This window comes from Cervus elaphus, chromosome 28 (genome assembly GCF_910594005.1).
Source record: "Cervus elaphus chromosome 28, mCerEla1.1, whole genome shotgun sequence".
Classification (NCBI taxonomy): Eukaryota; Metazoa; Chordata; class Mammalia; order Artiodactyla; family Cervidae; genus Cervus; species Cervus elaphus.
In genome coordinates, this window is record NC_057842.1 from 26,758,814 (window position 1) to 26,779,789 (window position 20,976).

Here is a 20,976-nt window from a genome sequence, read left to right on the forward strand (position 1 = left end):
TAAGGCACTCCCCCAGGAATTAGCAGACCTGGATTCTGTTCCTGACATTGCTGGTAGATGGCTTTGTGACCCTGAGTAAATAACATCGAGGCCTCTTCCCTCAGCTGACAAATGAGAAGCTTGACTGGACAGTTTCAGTTTTTTCTGGCTATAAAATTCTGTAAGTCTGGAAACCTCCTAGTGACATTTATGCTCTCAACATTCCTCTTTCCCCCTTTCCAAAATGTTTTAGTTTGTGGCTTAATATCATCATTTATACAGGTCATTTCAAACCCTTTCCAGGATTTTCTGTTGTTTCTTGACAGCAGCTTGTGTTTCTACATTTACTTTAAGTATTACTATATGCATTTCTTTATATATTTGTTATATGTTGAAATAGGATTGGTATGACATCAGATATGAATGATTCTTCCAAATTCTCTCCAATGTATAGAGCAATAATTTGAGTCAGTTTCACATTGGAAGTTTTAAATATTTAAATGAATTCAAAGTAACCTGTATTATGCAACAAACTGCATTTTTTCTCTAACATTTTCAGCTGTTATGACTCCTGCTTGAAAATGTCAGGAACTTCCAAATGTCTGAATATTACTCTATGGCTGAGCATACTGGCATCAGTCTTTAAAATCCATTTGTTTTGTGTACATAACAGCAGGAACTTTTCTTAAAACAAACTTTCTTAAAATTTTTAGTGCGAAGGTTCAGAAATACCTGTGCTGAATATTTATTGCCTTTGTATGCTGTCATCTAATTGTATTACTTTCTTTCTTTAGGGTATGAAATATAGCTTGGAAATATTAGCTAATGCACATGAAATTATACAACAGAAAATGTTGGTAAATACTAGAATAAATGGTAGACTTGGGTGAAATTCCATGAGTTTTTCATCCCTCATTTTTTATTCTATATATAATTTAAGGTCAAGCTTACCATGACAAGATGCAGATGAAACAACTGCAAAAAATAATTACTGGAACATTCATCAAAAATGACATTGAAATAGGTACTATTGAGTGAAGTACAGAGGAGAGAGCAATATAATTCTTTCTGTAAATAGCTACATATTATCTGAAGTTCTGATAGGGTGTGGAAAACTGTCTGATTTACAAAAGACACATGGAAATTAAGAGTTTTGGAGTGACAGAGAGGGTAGGAGAAACAATTTCATTAGATAATCCTATAGAGATGCCTTGGGGATCTTCCTTTCCTCCCAACTCCCACCTCCACCCCCATGCCAAGATCTTCCTTCTGTCCTGATAAGGATGGAGGCAGAATGAGCTAACATTTCCTAGTACCCGGTACTGTAAGTCCTCCCCTCACCCCCATACTCTTAAAACATCCTTACCAAGTAAATTATCCCTTTACAGAATTAACAAACTTGAAGTTCACACAGATAAGTGGTAGCAGTAATTTGAAACCAGTATCTCTGTGACAAAAATCCAGTGTCCTCAATTAGAGAACCCAGTTCTAAGACCTACTCCTCTGTGTAGGCAAGCTTCTATGAATTTCAGCAAGATACTTGGCCTCTTTGAGCCCTGGTTTTATCAGTAAAATTGGATTAATATCTACAGACACATTTTCTGCAAGAGTGAACTAAAATGAAGATACATTAGCCATTAGAAGTACTTAGTCCAGAGCTGTGCAGAGTTGTCTTTCCATGAGTCATCACTATTATCACTGTAACTACTATTGTTAATTGCTTTTGAGATTATGATGCTGGGCTTTCAAAACAGAGAGTATGATTTCATTTAATTGTCCTACATATACTAAAGTCCTACTATGAGCAGGTTATACTTAGTAAACATTTTAGCTCCCCATGAACCATTTATCTGGGGTCAGGCAAAATACTGTAGCAGTGAATATGTAGTGCTTTAAGGGCCACACAGACTTTGGACTTGAGGGTAAGCCCTTGTTATTTAAAGTTTTATCTAGCATATTTGCTGAATTAGGCTGCAGCATGCCTTAATTGAAAACAAGTATCTCATTGTTGTTTTTTTTTTTCCTTCCCGCAATAAATATCGTCCTTTCCCATGGTATCTAATTTCCTCTAGCAGAAAGACATCACCATCCCTATAGATATAGGCAGCAAGCTACCAATGAATCACAAAGAACAAGGAAGTTGGTCTTTGTATGTCATTTCTACCTTATTTCAAGACAGAAGTTTGACACATCTTCACAAATCTTTTGAGATTTTATAGATATATGAAATCTGCCACGCTTAGGTGGCACACCAGCTTCCAAAGGCACCAAAAAGTGCAGTTCTGAAAGGGGGGAAGAGAGAGGCAGGCAAGATGATTCTTGCCTGTAAACAAGGAGTTAACTTTTCCAAATAAGTGAAATCTAAAATTGGCCATTGTCATTGTGTGATATTAACACCAGCTCTTTTGGCAAGTTTAGAAATACTGGGCTCCCTTAGAAAAGTTAAAAATGTCCTGGACCTGGAGTTGTTTACCCAGAGTAGGAGCTGCTCTAAAGTTACAGAACTCTGGTTGGAAGAGGTGACTTGAAGGCCGCCTCTGAGAAGCTGACGTCACAGTAGTCTCAGCTGCTGCTGTGACACTAGGCTGAGCAGCTTTTGGATTTGTGAAAGTGGTCGAGGTTTCAAAGGGACTTGTCAGTACCTCTCTGTTGAATGGTTGGACTGATTTTACATTCCTATTTCATGCAAAGAAGCAAGATTCACTGCTCCAAGACTTCAAAGACTTTTCACTCTAAAACAACCAGCTGTCCTCCCATTGCTAGGTTGACCGGTGGTTGGACCTCCGTAGGATTTCTCCCCAGTGCAAAAAGGTATGTTTGTTTTCTGGCAGTTTGAAAGCAAGTGAGTAATCGTGGCAAAATATAGAGAGGGGCTGCTGCTGACTTGTTTAAAGCTGTGGATGCCGTTTAAGTAGAGGGTGATTTCAACATCTGCTTGATTTAGCATCAGTGCCTAGGCTTCAAAACAGTGGGGCGGGGTGCGTAACGGATTTTACTGACTCCCGGGGAAGAAAGGATTCAGCTGCCGTGAGTGGATTTCCTGACTCTGGACTGATGGTGCCATCAGCTCTGAGAGACGGTTTTTCAAACACTGCTTCTCAGACCTTTGAAGACCGCTTTCTCTGCTGTAGGATTTCACTAAATTTATTTATTTGAAAACTAGTTTCATTAGGATGAAGACTTTTTAACATTTGCTGAGTAAAGTTCACAGTCTTTGAAATTGTTGGCATTTGAAAATGGCAGTGAAAAATAAATCAGTGTGGTTTCATCCGAGATGATGGTTTGCTCACTGCATGAGCAATGTTTCTGTAATTTGAGTTGAAGTGCATAACATTTATAATGGGTTCATCTGCAGTTAGGAGGGAACCGTAATCTAAATCTTCTACTGTTTAAGCTGGTTAAGTTTAGGCATTTGTTTATCCAAGCCAAATGTATTTTTCAAAGCTTTTATCAGTTAAGTAAAATCAGTGTGCCTATAGGTTGGATATTTTCTAGTTTGAATATATAACTGAAGAGAGAACATGAAGATAATGAAAAGGCAAAATTGATTTTTCAGAATTGCATGTGGTAATATCCCTTTGACTCTATTGGAAGATAAAGAACATGTTGAAGTGGCCTGTTTTAAAAATTCCCTTTTGCCTTGTAACAGAATCAAGTCATGGTTTTCTTTGGAAAGATGCCTTTGCCAGTGAACACTAAGGGAGGAATAAGGTCTGTTAATCAGTTGAAATGTTGCAAGTGATTCCTAATAGCCTGGAGAAAGGGCTGGAGAATCCTGGAAGCAAATGGTGCATAATTTTGATGGGTATAGACAAGGGAATTCCTGATTCCTCAAAGTTAAGAGGAAGCAAAGCATCTCCAAGGCAAACGGTTGTTCTAGGAATTGTGAGGTTGACAGTACCTACTGTGTGTGGCATTCCTATTGGAATGTGTAACCTTCTACAAATGAAAACGTTTCCATGATATGAAAAGTAGCATGTTTAGGGAAAGTAAATCAGAGAATAGGAAACAAACTCTGAACAAAACTCTCCAAAGGGAGAAGTTGCCATTGAGTCTGTTCTCCTAACATTGTTTTATTTGTTTGGCTAAAATCCAGTTTTTAGTGGGGAAGATGAAGGTTGAAGTGGTAATGATGAAGGTGTAGTTAGGAGTGGAGCATCCCTCAGATGAAGAAGTGTTACCATGACCCACGTGAGGCTACCACGGGGAATGGAAGTGATTTGTTGTGAAATTCCTGTGTTGCTCTTAAATTTGGCTTCCTAGTAGGGCCGGAAGGTTAGCAGAACTTATTTTCCTCTCATCACCATACTTATGCAACCCACTCACAACTCTTTTACAAATCTGGCTTCCGGCCTGGGGAGGGAGAAGTGGGCTAAAATGGATTATGTAATGCTCACTTAGAATTGTTGGGGGAAGAATGTGTGCATGACTGAGTAATGCAACTCCCTCTGTCTCTTTACATGTGCTCTTACACATTTTTATTCTCAATGAAACTCTGGAAAGAGTGAAGTGAAATGGAGAGTCAAGGAGACCTGGGGAGTGGTGTAGATAGCAGAAATTCTTCCTTCTCTCCCACGGAGATACCAGTATCTGTGGGTGAAAAAGATTGACAGCTAGGAACAAAGAGAACTTTTATATTGGCCTCTGCAGAAAGCACTGAAATTTAGTTTTTGAATCAGCTGAGCCATTTTACCCCATAACTTTTCATTTCAAGACATTCAGTTCAGTTCAGTTCAGTCACTCAGTCGTGTCTGACTCTTTGCGACCCCATGAATCGCAGCACGCCAGGCCTCCCTGTCCATCACCAACTCCCGGAGTTTACTCAAACTCATGCCCATCGAGTTGGTGATGCCATCCAGCCATCTCATCCTCTGTCGTCCCCTTCTCCTCCTGCCCCCAATCCCTCCCAGCATCAGGGTCTTTTCCAATGAGTCAGCTCTTCGCATGAGGTGGCCAAAGTATTGGAGTTTCAGCCTCAGCATCAGTCCTTCCAATGAACACCCAGGACTGATCTCCTTTAGGATGGACTGGTTGGATCTCCTTGCAGTCCAAGGGACTCTCAAGAGTCTTCTCCAACACCACAGTTCAAAAGCATCAATTTTCAGTGCTCAGCTTTCTTTACAGTCCAACTCTCACATCCATACATGACCACTGGAAAAACCATAGCCGTGACTAGACAGACCTTTGTTGGCAAAGATGTTGTGTCCCTACAAAATTGCCCAACTTAGTTGGATTTTTTTTAACACTTAGGGAGAATTATAACAAGAACAGTTTTATGTAAGATTTGTCTACTCAGATTTTTACTAACAATAAAAAAATTCCTAAATCTTCAACTTGCCTTGTGTTCTTAAAATACTTGAAAAACACTGAAGGCAGAGGAAAACCATTATAAATATGAGTTCACACAATTACACTTGCTTCTATGAATTTTCTAGTTACATCAAAATTTTAGTTTTATCTAGAGGAGGATAGATTAAAGAAAGAAGGGTGCAGGGGAAGACCAAAAAAAGAGAGAGGGAGACAGGAGAGAGGAAGACAAGACAGAGGAAGAAACCAGCCCTTTATTGAGCAGCCAGTATGATCCGAAACAGTGTTAGGTGCTTGAATTAAGCATTCTCTTACTTGCATATTCAATCCTCACAAAACGCTTTGGACCCCGCTTTATTTTTGGAGGAGAATGCAGTATATTCAGCTCTATTATATTTGACATTTATGGCAAGACATAGACAGTGGAAAGTACAATAAACCCACAGAAATTGACACAAACATTGCCCTATAGGAATTTTCTCTCAAAGGCTTGTTTTTGATCCATAACCATTGGGTTTTGTGGCACCAGATGTGGCTCTAGTCTTGGAAAGGACAAGCTCTCTAGATTGGTCCTTCTCCATATTAAGTGATGAGTTTGGCTCTTTGCAATTAAGTGCAGGGTTCTGTCTGCTTCAGGAACATGGTAATGTTCATGTGTAGTCCTGTTACCAGGAGCAAGCCTGATTGAAGGTTTTCCTGGATGATGTTCTTCAGGTAGGTAAAAAAGAACAGGGTCTGTTGCCCTTTAACCCTGATTTGAAAGTGATTGAAGAAAAGTTTGAAATGAAAAGAAAAATTGAAGTCATTTGCTACATACTTGTAGGAGACACTTTATGATGATTTCTGTACATTTAGTGTTTAAAGACGGAATGAAACATGGACTATCATAGCACCTGTTTTCTCGTAGCTTGAAATTAGTCTGTTCTCTTTATATCACTTGCTTGGTTAAATTTGCGACTTTCTCTTGATATCTTAAACCATTCCACTCTTCCTAAGAAATTTTAATGTTAAATAGCTGCTGCTGCTGCTAAGTCACTTCAGTCGTGTCCAACTCTGTGCAGCCCCATAGACGGCAGCCCACAAAGCTTCCCCGTCCCTGGGATTCTCCAGGCAAGAACACTGGAGTGGTCTGCAACATAGTTTTAGCTCACAATTAATTACTTATAGTAAAACAGTCTGTATTCTCTGAAAATTAGCACTCTCTTCATTTCCTGTGAATAGTTATTAAATGAACCTAGAAGATTAATAGGTAATCAAAATCAGTAACAGATTCACTAAGACACAAAATTCTGTGTATTCTTTACTGTCTTCATTATGTTATGTCTTCATTGACACATTTATTTTGGGGCAACTTGCATTTGCTGTGGCATGTACCTCTGGTCACTGTCTCATAGGACTGGAGGGTAGCAAAAGGAGGGAAGGGGGACAGAGAGGATGGAAAATGAGATTAGAAAAAGTGGATAAAATGAGACATGGTAGTGTTTTTAATGGCTAAATCTGAAATTACTTCTTTTTCTTGGCTGAATTAGTCACAGTAGAGTGCCAAAGAAGTGGGTAAGAATGATCGAAGTATCTGTAACAAATTTTTTGAGAGAAGAATAACCATATAGCTCCTAACATTATTAGGGTGTTTTTTGAGGGTGGAGCCCTGCATATAGTACTGATATTCTTTGACCCTTATTAGTCTATTATAATTCATTAATAGATTGCAGCTCAAAAGTGTATGTTTGGCACAGTTTAGCACATGATATACATGTTCAGGACAGCCTGACAAAAAAATCAAATGTCTTCGATGTTTATATTTGGGATATGAAATATGCGGCCTTCTTCTATGACTGCAGACTGGGGCTTACTGCCTGGGTTTGTGGGCTTCTGGGCTTCATTTGACAATGCCAGCACCCAGGCAGCTATGACTCTTGAGAATTAGCTTAAAAGTAGCATCATCTGCCACCTGGTAAGTTAAGGCACTTTGGTCGTGGCCTAAAAAGTCGAAGAGTTAAAGACTTCTTATAGGCATGATTATCTTAGATGGAGATTTGAACACTTTAAACATGCTTTTCTACCCATGTTAAAAATGTATCTGGCTTTACTAACAAAAATACTTTCAGTGGAAGTCAGCACAAGGTTTTTTTTTTTTTAAACAAGAAATAGAGGAAATTTTATCTTTCTCAAATCTCTTTTTATTCACGTCATTTAATCTTTTTAATAGCCCTATGGATATCCTCCATTCTAATGTAAGTAAATAAATCTCAGAAATTTTAGGTGAGTTATAAAAGAGTTACCAATCAGGTATTTTAAAGTACCTCTTAAAATCCTGAGTACACATGCCCTAAATGCCAGAAATCTAATTATTTAAGTCAGTGCTTAGTATGATCGAAGGTTTCCCTGCAAAGTGATCAAAACATTTTCTTCAATACTCTAAATTCAGTATCAGAACATACATTCTGATATCTAGTCTATTAGAAGGAAAAAAGAGCATGGATAAATTCTAACATGGTTTTCAGAATAATTTTGCTGCTCTAATATTTTATTTGATGAAATAAAATAATGACAATATTTTTCCATGCTTTAGTTTCTTGCTGATACCATCAGTCCCAGACTGACTGCCAACATTGGGGTCTTATTGATACAGTAACTACATTTGCCACAAGATTTAATTCTTCAGTATAAAATGAAGACTGTAGCACAGCACCGTCTCAGGACTTGAAAGATCATAAAATTATATAATCTGGTTGCATCAGAACAGAAGGAGTAATTCTACTGCAGAAGAATCTACCACAGTTGTGTAGCTGTGACTATCCAGTTGAATTTCATACTTCCACTCTTAAATATCCATGAAAAATTCTATCTTTAGATTAGATGGTTAGTTTAAGGAATACCTATATCTCACACATGCATTTAACCATCCTGTCCACTGTAATTTTGCTGTCTGGTTTCAGAAAGAGGAAGGAAAAAACCCTGGACAATACTTTTTTTTGTTTGTTTTTGATTGTGCTAGTCTCTTCTTAAGCAGATATTTTTGTCATCTCTTCTTTTGAGTCCAATTTTCCTTTGGTTTGTTTATGTCAATGGCTCTTGACAATCTGATAAAATGTTTCCAGAAAGCACATGGATTTGGAATTCTCTCTTGTTATGTTTATATTAGGCTTTGTTTTAAAGGCAAGTGAGACTGCTTCAAATAAAACAACTCCAAGCTTCCAAGAAACAGTTAAGAGAAGGCAGAGACGAGCAGAAACACCCCTTCACTAACACTCACACGGTTACCATGGAGCTGCATAACCGGTGGGAGAACTCAGAGACTAACTGGCACAAAGAGAAAATGGAATTACTGGACCAGTTTGACAATGAAAGAAAGGAATGGGAAAGTCAATGGAAGATAATGCAGAAGAAGATAGAAGAGGTACGTGTTGATTTGTTTGAATCCTTTGGAAACTTAAAACTCAGAATGAAAATCCTTTTTGGTTTGTTTTGTATTGGAAACTGTTTTTACTTTCCAATTCCACCTAAAAGATACATGTCTCAGTGATATTTACTAGACCGAAAATAGCATAGCCTAACCCATTGGTAGTGTAGAGACTATACTTATTTTATAACTTTGCATGAAAACTCTAAAATCTGTCAATTTACTCTTTCCTTACCAAAATGCTGATGGTATCAAAAGTGAGGTATGTATTTTGCATGAGTTTTCAAATGCCGAGCCCAGTGTGAAAATAAAAGAAAACCATAATTAGTGGAACATACCTTTGGAGTATTACAATTGGGCATTGAAATAGATCTTTTCTAAGATAATGTATGAATAATGTCTACTAAAGGAAATTATGTACTCGATAATTCAGAATAACCAAAAGGAGTGTCTTATATCAAAAAGAAAATGACAGTGGACGTGATATTTATCTTGGCAAGGTGCGCCACATTTATTGGCATATTTATTAGAAAAGAGTTTATGAAAAATGACATGCCCAGAATCTGATACAAATAGTAGTTTTATCCCTTCAGCCTGTTGGACCTTGAATATTTCCTTAATTATCTGCATTGATATATATTCAGGCTTGTTCCAACTGAAAATTATTTATACTTATCTTGCTTTCTTGTAACATCCCTGCTGTTGACTTACATGGTTTGTGCATATTGTCAAGGCAGTTATTTTAACAGATTCCTTGGCCTTCATTCACAGGCAATCAAAGCTAATTCTTTGTGTGTTTATAGTGCAAATATTTTTCTTATTAACAGCCATGTAATTGATTATGAATAAAATACAAATTGGCATGCTAAAAGGAAAAATAAGAAAAGAATAGCCCATAACCCATTAGAGAATTCCATGGACAGACCATGGGGTCACAAAGAGTCGTGACTAACACATAGCCATTAGACTATTCTTGTAAAATCCAACTGAGAAGTCAGGCATGTAGTAGAGGATTGCATTTTGAAAGGAGAATTTACTTCTTGTCCTTCTATAGTTTGGAAAATGCATTTTGCTTCCTCTGTTAACTCCTCCACCCAGAGTTCTATTGGATCAAAAAGGAGATGGCTAAATCAGAATCTACAATGCCAGTTTGAAACCTGAACTCATAGGTCACTGGCTTCTCAAGGTTTGGAAGATCCGTTTAATAATAGTCTCAGATAATTCTAGCATCTGAGCAAAATAATTAAGGGAGTCAGGATTAGTCCAGCCAATTGTTTAAGCCATGTAGCTTAAGATGGTAGCTAAGATAGTCTGCTCTCTGGTTAAATTTGTTATTGTCAAATAATTATTCTGACAGCTCTGCAGATTCCATCTATGGAAGATATTAGCTTTGTCAATTAACAGGCATTAAACATACCTCAAACTTAGGCGATAGTCCATAAAAATACTGACAGAAGGACTGGAATATTTTTTCTTTATCTTGGATAGTAGGTGTGGTGCTATCTATGTCATGATGCCTGCTTTGTACAGCACCATACCTGAGAATATGTTGGATAATGTGCTTATTCAGACTACCCACCCAGAGAGGGTGCTCTACAATACCTGAAGACTAGCATTGTGTCCCCCTTGTCATGAAAATATAGTTGTCCCTCAGTAGACATGGGAAATGGCTCCAGGAGCCCCCATGGATACCAAAATTCATGGATACTCTCAAGTTCCTTATATAAAATAGCAGAGTATGTATGTATGCTTTTCCACTCTCAGCTTTCCACTCCCAGTATTTGTACCTATAATAATGTACCTTTAATATCTTCCTGCTTAGAGGCTACAAAGCTGGCTTAGAAAAGATTGGGAAAAACAGGAAATTGTCCTCACATGTTATAGAAAGTCAAGACAATATTTTTAACTAAAATGAAAAGTCTACACTTGGAAAAAATGTAAGATCCTACAAGCGTGTGTATGTGTGCATGCTAGTCACTTCAGTCGTGTCCGACTCTTGCGACCCTGTGGACTGTAGCCCACCAGGCTCCTCTGTCCATGAGATTCTCCAGGCAAGAATACTGGAGTGCATTGCCGTGTCCTCCTCCAGGGGATCTTCCCGACCCAGGGATCAAACTTGTGTCTCTTATGTCTCCTGCATTGGCAGACAGGTTCTTTACTAGTAGCACCACCCGAAGAGACTGTATTTCTTTCTTATTTATCACGAATTCTGTGTTTTAGATCAGACACAACTTATTAAGTCATATGCAAGAAAGTTTAACATTTTTAAGTGCATGCTTATAACTTCTGTGATTCCAAGTAAATATATCAGTATTCTGATCAGAGAGAGGATCAATATTGGGTATTAAGATGCTAATGATTTTTTATTCAGCCACTAGCCACAATCATTGCATTTGCTGTTACAAAGTGAAGATGTAGATACTTGGATCTTTGAAACCTAGACTGATCCAGATAGTTACCCTTAATAGAATTAATAGACACCTGGGAATTTTTCTTTTTTTAATCACTTTGCCATATGTCTTGCTTGTATCCTTTGTTTGAATGATCAGATACCCATTGAAGACAGCTAAGTACCAAGTAACAGATTTCCTTACACAAAATAAATGGTTTCCCATCAATAATATAATGTTTTTTGTTTTTTCATACTTCACCTAAGTCCCCAAGAGAATTTAAGATGTCAAATAGAATTCTGTGTTAATTAAAGTATTTCTAAATGAGAAGAGAAAGATGAAGTGAAGACAAGAGGAAGGATCCTTTGCAAAATGCATGCAGCAGGTCCATCTTTCTAGCAAGTAACAAAAAATTATCAGATGCATATTTCTCAATATTCAGGAAACAAATGGAGACTAATTTCCCAGAAATAGCACTTTGGTCCCTGATTTTTACATTGAAGCAATTTTGTTTTCACCCATGACTCCTCTAAAAGAGGACAGTGCCACCAAGAACATCCTTAGATTTAGCATGGTGCTTTGAAGGGTTGCTTCTTATTATACCCCTCAAGGTCGGCCAAAATTATAATGCCCACAGCAGTTCAGTACAGATAATTTTACAGGAGCCAAAACAGTTGATTCATGATGGCAATTTGATGCTGTCCTGACTTCATCCAATGACAAATTTATGACTAGGGCAATAAATGCAGTGCATATCTTTCAGGCATTAAATATGTTCTAGTGCTTCTATCTGACATTTGGGTAATTATTGAGTAGCAATAAATCTGTTATTATATTCTTTGATTAATAGATCTCATGCAGATATAGGATGTGACTGTAAAATGTAGAGTTATTTGCTTTAATAGTTCTCTGGCAGTCTTTGGAATTTGACAGGTTTCCCCAGAACTCAAGCCTGAAGAGAAAGTCACTAATTGCCTGCAGGTTAAACTAAATCCTCAAGAACTAATTTGGGGCAATTAGTAAACTAATAGATGATCAAAGCCTTAGAGTTCAATTGTATCACATAGGACAGGGTCACATTTGTTTTAATTAGGACAAAGAAAGAAACTTTTTTTGAATGTATATAACCTTGGAAGTAAAAAAAAAAAAACCAAGTCTGAGAATTACCTACCCCTCACCCACATAACTTCCTAAAGAAACATCCTTTGATGATGAAACAACTACTTAGGGGACAGAATGAGCTGAGAGATTGTGAGATTACTACAATTATTACAGTCTACTATGTGAGATTGTCAGTCATTTAGACAGTTCAGTGTTGACTTACAAGTAGGATCATATATTTTAAAAATATGGCCTTAACGTCAGTTAAATTAAAGTACATTGCTAGTAATTGGGAGAAGGCAATGGCACCCCACTCCAGTACTCTTGCCTGGAAAATCCCATGGACAGAGGAGCCTGGTAGGCTGCAGTCCATGGGGTCACTAGGAGTCAGACACAACTGAGCGATTTCACTTTCACTTTTCACTTTCATGCATTGGAGAAGGAAATGGCAACCCACTCCAGTGTTCTTGCCTGGAGAATCCCAGGGACGGTGGAGCCTGGTGGGCTGCCATCTATGAGGTCGCACAGAGTCGGACACGAAGGAAGTGACTTGGCAGCAGCAGCAGCAGCCAGTAATTGATTGAGGTCCTTCCAATTTTGTTAACAGTGCTTCTGTGTCATTATGACATCTATATACAATTGCAGGTTTCTGTCATTTTTGAATGAGTTGATTTCTACTCAGAAAAATAGAAATTACCTTCTTTGCCCTACTACATGTAGTCTTTATGGTTCATCAAAAGTTCCTCCAGCTAATCCAGATTTTAGAAGCATGATTTGGAAGCATAAGTGTTAGTGCCCTGGAGCAGTCTATGTATGCATGCGTGCTAAGTGGCTTAAGTCATGTCTGACCCTAGGGACTGTAGCCCACCAGGCTCCCCTGTCCATGGGATTCTCCAGGTAAGAATACTCAAAGTGGGTTGCCATTTCCTTCTCCAAGGGATCTTCCCGACCTAGGGATCAAACCCAAGTCTCTTATATTTCCTGCAATGGCAGGTGAGTTCTTTACTACCAGTGCCGCCTGGGAAGACCCACCGTAGAGAGAGAGAGAACTCAGAACACTGTGTTTAGGATCAAAACTATTGAGAAAGTGGGTTGGGGGAAAATTTTTATCTTTGTTTTCCTTATAGCTCTGCCATGAAGTAAAGCGTCGGAGAAAAATCAACATGAGTGAACGTGCTAAGGTCGTTGATCTTGATTGTGAGAAGGCCGTTGGAGATAAAATGGAATCTTCTCCAGATTACCCCAATTCAGGACAATGTAAATTTACAGGGATACATCCCAGGGACGTTCTGGGGAAAAAAGATAAAACAGAGCAGAGTTTACTCAGGGAAAGAAATCAAGTGTGCAAGGAACAAAAAGCAATCAAAAAATCAAAAGTAGGGTATATGGATTCTGAAGTCAGAGACAACCAAAAAGAACATGAGGCCCGGCCTGACCTGAGGACTTCTGAGGCAGAGAACAAGAGCTGCTCTGGCGCCCTCAACACAGTAAGTAAGATGGGATTGGCCTTGGACTGTTTCTAAAGAAATATTTACATTTCAAAGGGCTAACGTGCTATTGCTTATATGTATAAAGGCTCTTGAAGAACTTGCCAAAGTTAGTGAAGAATTATGCAACTTTCAAGAGGAAATTCGAAAGCGGTCTAACCACAGAAGGTAGGCTGGTACATCTATGATGATTTTTATGTTGAAAAACCAAGATGGATATTGTTTTAAGTTAATGAGTCCAAGTTACCTTTCACATTTAACACTTTGTTAGCAAGAGTTAGTAATGTTACTAAAATCTGTTATTTTAGGAGATAAAAGCTTAAATGGTACATTTCTGTGTTCATTAATTCTTAAAGTAAATCTTCTGGTTTTCTTCATAATTTGACCACTAGGTGTACTTTACTTTTTTTTTGATGTTTAGTTTAGTTATACTTGCCATTGTGCTCAGTCACTCAGTCGTGTCTTTGACCCTAGGAACTGTATAGCCCACCAGGTTCCTCTGTCCATGGAATTTTCCAGGCAAAAATACTGGAGTGGGTTGCCATGCCCTCCTCAAGGGAATCTTCCCGACCCAGGGATCAAACCTGTGCCTCCTGCATTGGCAGGTGGATTCTTTCCCTCTGAGTCACCTGGAAAACCCTAACACTCACCATAACAAATAGTAAATTAACAAGTGTATGCAATGGCATTCTTTTTGTTTTGAGTATTTGGCCAGTGGAACAGTATGCTGGGTTAACCTAGTTAAATGCATCTTTAAGCTGTGTCAAATTTAACCATGTGGTGTTTTAATTTTATAAAGGATGTTCTGCTGAAATATTCTGAATTATTTATTTCTCTACATTTATTATGTATATAATGAAAGCATTCATAATTTTCAGAACAACATACTGTAAATACATACACACATATATTTTTACACAGTGCTGTAAAAATGCTGTTTCAGTTCAGAAACACCTATATAATTCGAAGGCTAAGTTTTAGCCAAATTGAAAAATAAATTGGATTCTCCCCAAGTTAAGTGATGGATTGCTCTAAAATCACCATTTATCTCCTTGTGGGACAGCGTACTTCTCTTAGAAGCTATAGCAACATGAACCCTTATTTTTCTTCATCTCTTTGGAAGCTCAGAGAGAATTTTTGTACTGATTTACAACAGATCTGACTTACCCAACCATGTTTTATACATAATTTTGCCTTCCACTTTTCCCATTTAGCTTTTGCCTAGTAGGTATTCATCTGCACTTTTTTATAAGCTATCTCATAATGGAAGTTAAATAGGTATAAATGTGGTTTCTATTTATCAATATGATTAATTAATGTTAATTTGTGAACCCACAATACTGCTACATTTAGGTTTTTATTTCAGTAATTCAGAGAATTCTGACTTTCCAATTTGCTTTTACAAACCATCCCTGGTATAAAGTTCTCACTGTCACTTCATGGCCTTTAGAAAAAAAGGTCAAAATTCTTAATATGTAATTCGAAGTTATTACAATTTGACCTAGTGTTTCTCTCTTATTTGTCATCATCCTTTCCCACTCTGTTTTATATTCCATCTATACCAAATTACTCACTGCAGCTTGAGCAGCCACATGATTTTTACTGCAGCTTTTTAAAAAAAAATATGTCCTTTACTCATCAAAAAAAAAAAAAAAAAAGCTCACTTTTCTTTCTTGTCCAAATAACACCTCCCATTTGGTATTTCTCATGCCTCTGTGCTTTGATTCAGATTTCTGGAATGAAATAGAATGTTATTTCATTAATTTCTTAGAATGTTATTTCAAATTTGAGGGGCGGAGATTGAACTCAGAAGACAGTATGAATAGGAATTCAGTAGGCCAAGCTGATGTAAGGAAATGGCAAGAGAAAACCTATGAAAATGGGAACACCAGTAGGAGACACCCAAGAGACTACACAAAGTGGAGTCTGAGTGTAGGTGAAGTTTCAGGTAATAGAAGAAAATAATGCGAGACAGTTAAAAAGACAGCATGGGTCAGACTATGTATATAGTCTTGAGTACAACACTGAGTGGTGGTCTTTATCCTACAGCAAAAGTGACTTGAAGTTTTGTACTAGGAAATTTATATAAAAATATTGTTTAAGGAAGTTGTGACTCCTTTTCCTATAACAGAATCCATTGTTTTAGGCCTAGTGTCTTTTAAGAGTTTATCATAAACAAAGTCATCACTAATATAGCACGTTTTATAATTTTTAGGATGAAGTCAGATTCTTTTCTCCAGGAAACACCAAATGTAATGAATACTCCTCGTGGAGATCACATGATCAACAACAGCCAGTGCATTCCTTCAACCAGTTTAGAAAATGAGAAACGGAAAAACAGAAAAAATCTGAGCTGTACCAATATTTTCCAGAACAATTCCAAGAAAAAAGATGGAATTGATACAACTGACCTGAAAAGAAGTGAAACCCCACCAATTCCTCCTCCAAGAAGCACATCTCGAAATTTTCCCAGCTCATATTGTGCACAAGCCCACGAAAGTTGGAAAGAATGTTTAGACCAAAGCAGCTGGGTGGCCCAAGAGGGTCGAGGTGAAAAGAACAGCCACCCTCATTTCCTCTGGAAGCACGATGAGATGCCTCTGCTGGGTCTAAATGAAGGGAAGACTCTGAATGATGGTATCATGTTTCCTTCTTTGGCACCAGAAGCCAAAGTAGATAACAAGCCTTCATATAATGAAAATGTTGGACTTAGCATGTGGTCGTGCAACACTGGGGTTTGTGCAAAAAATAGCCCCTCCACACTGTGGTTTCAGAAAGTCTGCTCTACTCCCAATAAGCCAAAATATGAAAAGGTAATTCCAGATCACCCTGCTCAATCTCCTCCTGATCTTCATATAAGCAATGACTGTAGCTCCTTAGCGTCCCAGAGCAGCGGCCCACTGAGAAGTCTCAGTTATGGCTTTGAAAAGACAACCGGGAATGAAAAGCTGGCAAAAAAGACTGATGAATTTAACAGAATCGTATTTAGAACAGATAGAAATTGTCATGCTGTACAACAAATTCAGAGCTGCTCAGAACCATCTGAAGATCTTCAGCCCTGTGAGATCTTGACTGCGTGCACAGCCAACGTCTCAGACAGTGACAGTGTTTCTGACGTTCTGAAAACCAGTGCCCCCATGTCTATGCCCAGGGAAAATGTGCCTGATAATTCCACCAAAAAACCCACAACAGGCCAGTTCAGACCAACCCAGGAGCCCGTAAGCCCTAGCAGTTACCGGAATATGCTTCACGAGCATGACTGGAGACCAAGTAATTTGTCTGGCCGGCCAAGGTCAGCAGACCCCAGATCAAATTATGGTGTGGTGGAAAAGCTGCTGAAAACCTATGAGACATCCACGGGGTCTGCACTGGAGAATTCTAGATGCTCCCAGGCCAACTGGACCAAATGTAGTTCTGATGTCAGCGGTGGAGCCACATTAGGTCAGCATTTAGAAAAGCTCCAAATAGAACAGGAGCTTGAGCATAAGACAGCAATGCATGGAGCACAGCAAGTGAAGCAAGGAGCAGATCGGAAAAAGGTAACTGAGGTGAGAAAGCAATTTAACATATTTTGGTGGAACTGCACCCATATTTAGCAATGGCTCAGAGTTCAGTCATTTGCCCATTCATATAAATAGAACACAGGCAAATGTTTTGACATCTTCTGGTTCTTTGACCCTTCATTTGTGAATAAATATAAACCTTAGGATTGTAATTCAGTGCAAACTTTTAAAAGTTTAGTTTTTAAGTCTGGGTTTAGCACATTACAGCTTTTATTTAAATTCTGAAATAGCAGAAAATATAATGTAAAAACTGGGCTCAAGAACAAAATGATCAAATATTTGTTGTGTTTCTTTCTTGAAGAATATTCTGAATGGGAGTTTGTTCATTTATAGAATTTTATCCTACTAAAGTGTTTATATTTTTTAAAGTATATGGAAAGTATTTTTAAAAATAACTTGTATTTTTCTGTTATTAGCTATGATTGGTTCACTCATTCCCAGAATTTGATTTGTGTTCCTCCTCATGGGATTATTCACGTGAATATGAGTTTGGTTAAAAAAAAAAATCATTTAAAATAGTGCCTCATAAAGTTCTCTTATTGTGGAGCTAAAAGGCAGTATATGAAAAAAAATGTTAGTATAGCATAAAAAATTTAAAGTCATTGTTATTGGTATAAATTCTTTGTGTGGAAATTGTCCCCCCAAAATGGGTATTTTAAATAAACTGTTACCTTTTTTTTATTACAGTGTGCTTGCAAAAGAGTGTAATCTTAGAGGGGAGAAAAGAGGTTAAAGAGATCTGTATTTACAATGAAGAGCTATCCATCAGTACCTTATACACATAATTTATAAAAAGTTACAAGGTGACATATTGTTATAATTAGGCAACACTTTGAAAATCCTAGTTTTACAGAGCACAGTGTGTATGCAGCATAGTTTTAAACGATGCAAGTTGCCTCCTTCTGGTGTGAGAAATTTTTATGTGGTTTTCAAGTCCTACAAAATATCAGTTTACATCCAGTTGATCAGAAGCTTTGTCTGTTTGCCCAAAGTGCAAATAACTATCCTGCTTTTGTATGTCTGTTGTTTAGTTGAGCCCATAAATACCTGTAAGGTCCTCTGGCTTCAGATGGAAGCGCATGGAAGTGGAAGCATGTGTACAATAATCAGCCAAAAATTCTCATTAACAAATGTTATTAAATATTTCCCATTTTTGCAATGATGGGAGGTTTGAGAAGGGTCCTCTACTGTAGATCCTTAAGAGCAGTTCTTATATTTGGGACACCCCTGATGGTCCAGTGGTTAAGAGTCCACCTTCCAATACAGGGGACGTGGGTCTGATATCTGGTCGGGAACTAAGACCTCACATGCCAAGGGGCTACTAACCCCAAGCGCCACAACTAGAGAGATACCTCACACATGGCAACTTGAGAGCTCACTCAGCAACAAAAGACCCCACATGCCCCAATTAAGACCCAGCACAGCCAAAAGTAAATATTTTAAAAAAGAACAAAGTTCTGTTTTAAAGTCTTTTAAAGATAATTTTGAAGCTTTTGAAAGATTGATAGTAAGAGTGGTTCTTAGTGAACAAAAAAAAGGTAGCATCAGACAAATCATTTGGTGGTTTGTGTCCCTTTCATTTATGATCTCTAGAAGTGTCAATAACGACATAAAATAATCAGATGCAAATTAATTCTTCATGAATTATTATCTTTTAAAAACTGAAATATCCTAACACTCCACTAAGGATTATTTTAGTTCCATCATATCAATGTTACCTGACATAAACTTTGAGTTCTAACATAAGATTAACTTACATAGTTAGTTCTAAGAAGAAATTAGTTGTATTAAAACTTAGTACGACGAGATCCACAAGATTAGCAAATGCCATATTCATATTCAAAGTGAGTTGTTTTGATTAAAACATTCCAGACCACAAATATTAGACAAAGAGCTTCTTTAATTTTTCTTACTTGTAAACATGATAATATATTAATCCTACAGTTGGGATCCATAATATATTAAGCTCATTGTTGGTGCCTGAATGGTGAGGTGAAGGTCTTCTTTTGTGTCTTAGGAATCCATGGCAGTGAAATCCTCCCCTGGAAAAGGATTTTCCCGACCTGCCAGACCAGCAAATCGCCGTCTCCCATCCAGATGGGCATCTAGATCTCCTTCAGCACCCCCTGCCTTGCGGAGAACTGCCCACAACTTCCCCATTCCTCTCTGATCAGAAGCTTCGATGGTCTAAGTCTCTGACCTGAATTGCTAGACTACGAAAGTCCCAATTGCCAAACAGAGTATTCCAAGTGTTTACAACCAATTCTGTCTCTTCTGTATCTTTCAAGGTTACTGGGACAATTTAAACCTTAACTTCCCATCAGTCTTCAGTGTTTTTAATCTATGGAATAATTATCTTCCTGTATTTTGATTTCCTAGATCAGAATTTTTTATTGCCATCCTCATTAATTTGCCAATATGATTTAAGTTGAAACAGTGTACTATATTGTATAGTCTGACTTTCTTGCAAGTGGCAGAAAGCAAGATTATGTGCATGGCTATGTGTTTTGTAGGTGCATGTGTTGATATAGGACATGTCAGTATGTATTTAGATAAGTAAAACTTATGTGCTAGTGTTGACTTTGAAATTATAACATATATACCTATATATTCTTTGTGTTTATTTAAAATTTTTTAAAATACACAGTATTATTTATATTTTTTGTACCTTTTAATAGGCATCCACTTAAGGCGTTTGAGGTACATATATTAACTAACCACTTCCTTGGCCCCAACTACATAGAAAACTAACTATACATATACCTAAGGTTAGTAGGTTTCTACAGCCAACTCAGTTCCTTAACCCATATAAGGATAGGTTAATACCATTGGTCTCCTTGTTTATTCTTTTAAATATTAATAAATAAAGAGTTTAAATAGTTGAAACAGATCAGCCTTCTAAAACAAACATAAAATATCCACAAAAACTTTTGTATATCATTCAGCAGTCTATTATGGCTTTCACTGTATACTTGATCCTCAGAGCTGGCCTAAGACTGCTTTATAAACAACATAACTAAACAATTAATTTATTTTGACAACTTCAGTAACAAACATACCTTAAATATGGTTTAAAAAGAAATTCAGTTAGGCTGAATTCTAGCTTTGGCAAAATTTTAGTAAACTTTTTTTTCAGCATTTGGAGCAATACATATTGTGAGAGGTAAGTTATTCACTTTTTCCTGTTTTAACCTTTTCCCTCAAATTAGTAGATAAGAGATTATTTCAGATTTTTATTAACAAAATCAGGAACAATATTTCACTGAGAGCTGAATTGTATTTTTTTGTAGTGTGCTACATTCAAAAAGCCTTAATCTAACCTTTGGCATCTGTGGGTAGCATAAGGGGCAGAGACTTTTTTGGTGGTCACAATTTGCCAACAGTGAATATCCACATACTGAGAGCTGACAGTAATATGAACGTTGAGGTGCTTGGAATTCTACATGAATGATCTTAGAAGCAACTTTGCTGTCCATTGTCTCTGTATAAAGCCAACTATATTACTAGATAGTAATTCTATTTAAGCTTTTCTTTTACTACCGAAAGGTTAATGAATTCTTATGACAATGATATTCAAAGAGCCTTCTCCTTGTGATACATTCTAACAGTTTAGAAAAATTCACTTCATCACAGTATGATTTGAGGTACAGTAGTTATTTTTTGAATCCCAGACTGCCTTAAAGGCTCAAGACTGTTGCATGGTGATGGCCAGATTCATATTTTCCAATAAGAAGAGTTTCTGGGAG

At 37.4% G+C, this 20,976-nt stretch overlaps 2 protein-coding genes across 4 annotated transcripts in view; both read left to right on the forward strand.

Annotated features, from left to right (window-relative positions):
* The window catches only part of SOGA3 (SOGA family member 3), a 64,222-nt gene extending 55,660 nt beyond the window's left edge, over positions 1–8,562 (forward strand). For all 3 annotated transcript variants that reach the window (XM_043890163.1, XM_043890162.1, XM_043890161.1), the window contains exon 9: positions 8,432–8,562. The gene's annotated coding sequence lies outside the window, so the exon portion shown is untranslated. The remainder of the gene's footprint in view (positions 1–8,431) is intronic.
* KIAA0408 (KIAA0408 ortholog) lies at positions 2,537–19,886 on the forward strand. The gene is made up of 6 exons (XM_043890164.1): positions 2,537–2,790; positions 8,446–8,686; positions 13,308–13,667; positions 13,756–13,835; positions 15,883–17,215; positions 19,248–19,886. Exons 1-6 carry the CDS (start codon positions 2,633–2,635, stop codon positions 19,398–19,400), a joined length of 2,325 nt encoding a protein of 774 aa, XP_043746099.1. The 5' UTR covers positions 2,537–2,632; the 3' UTR covers positions 19,401–19,886.
* Positions 19,887–20,976: the final 1,090 nt, after the last annotated feature.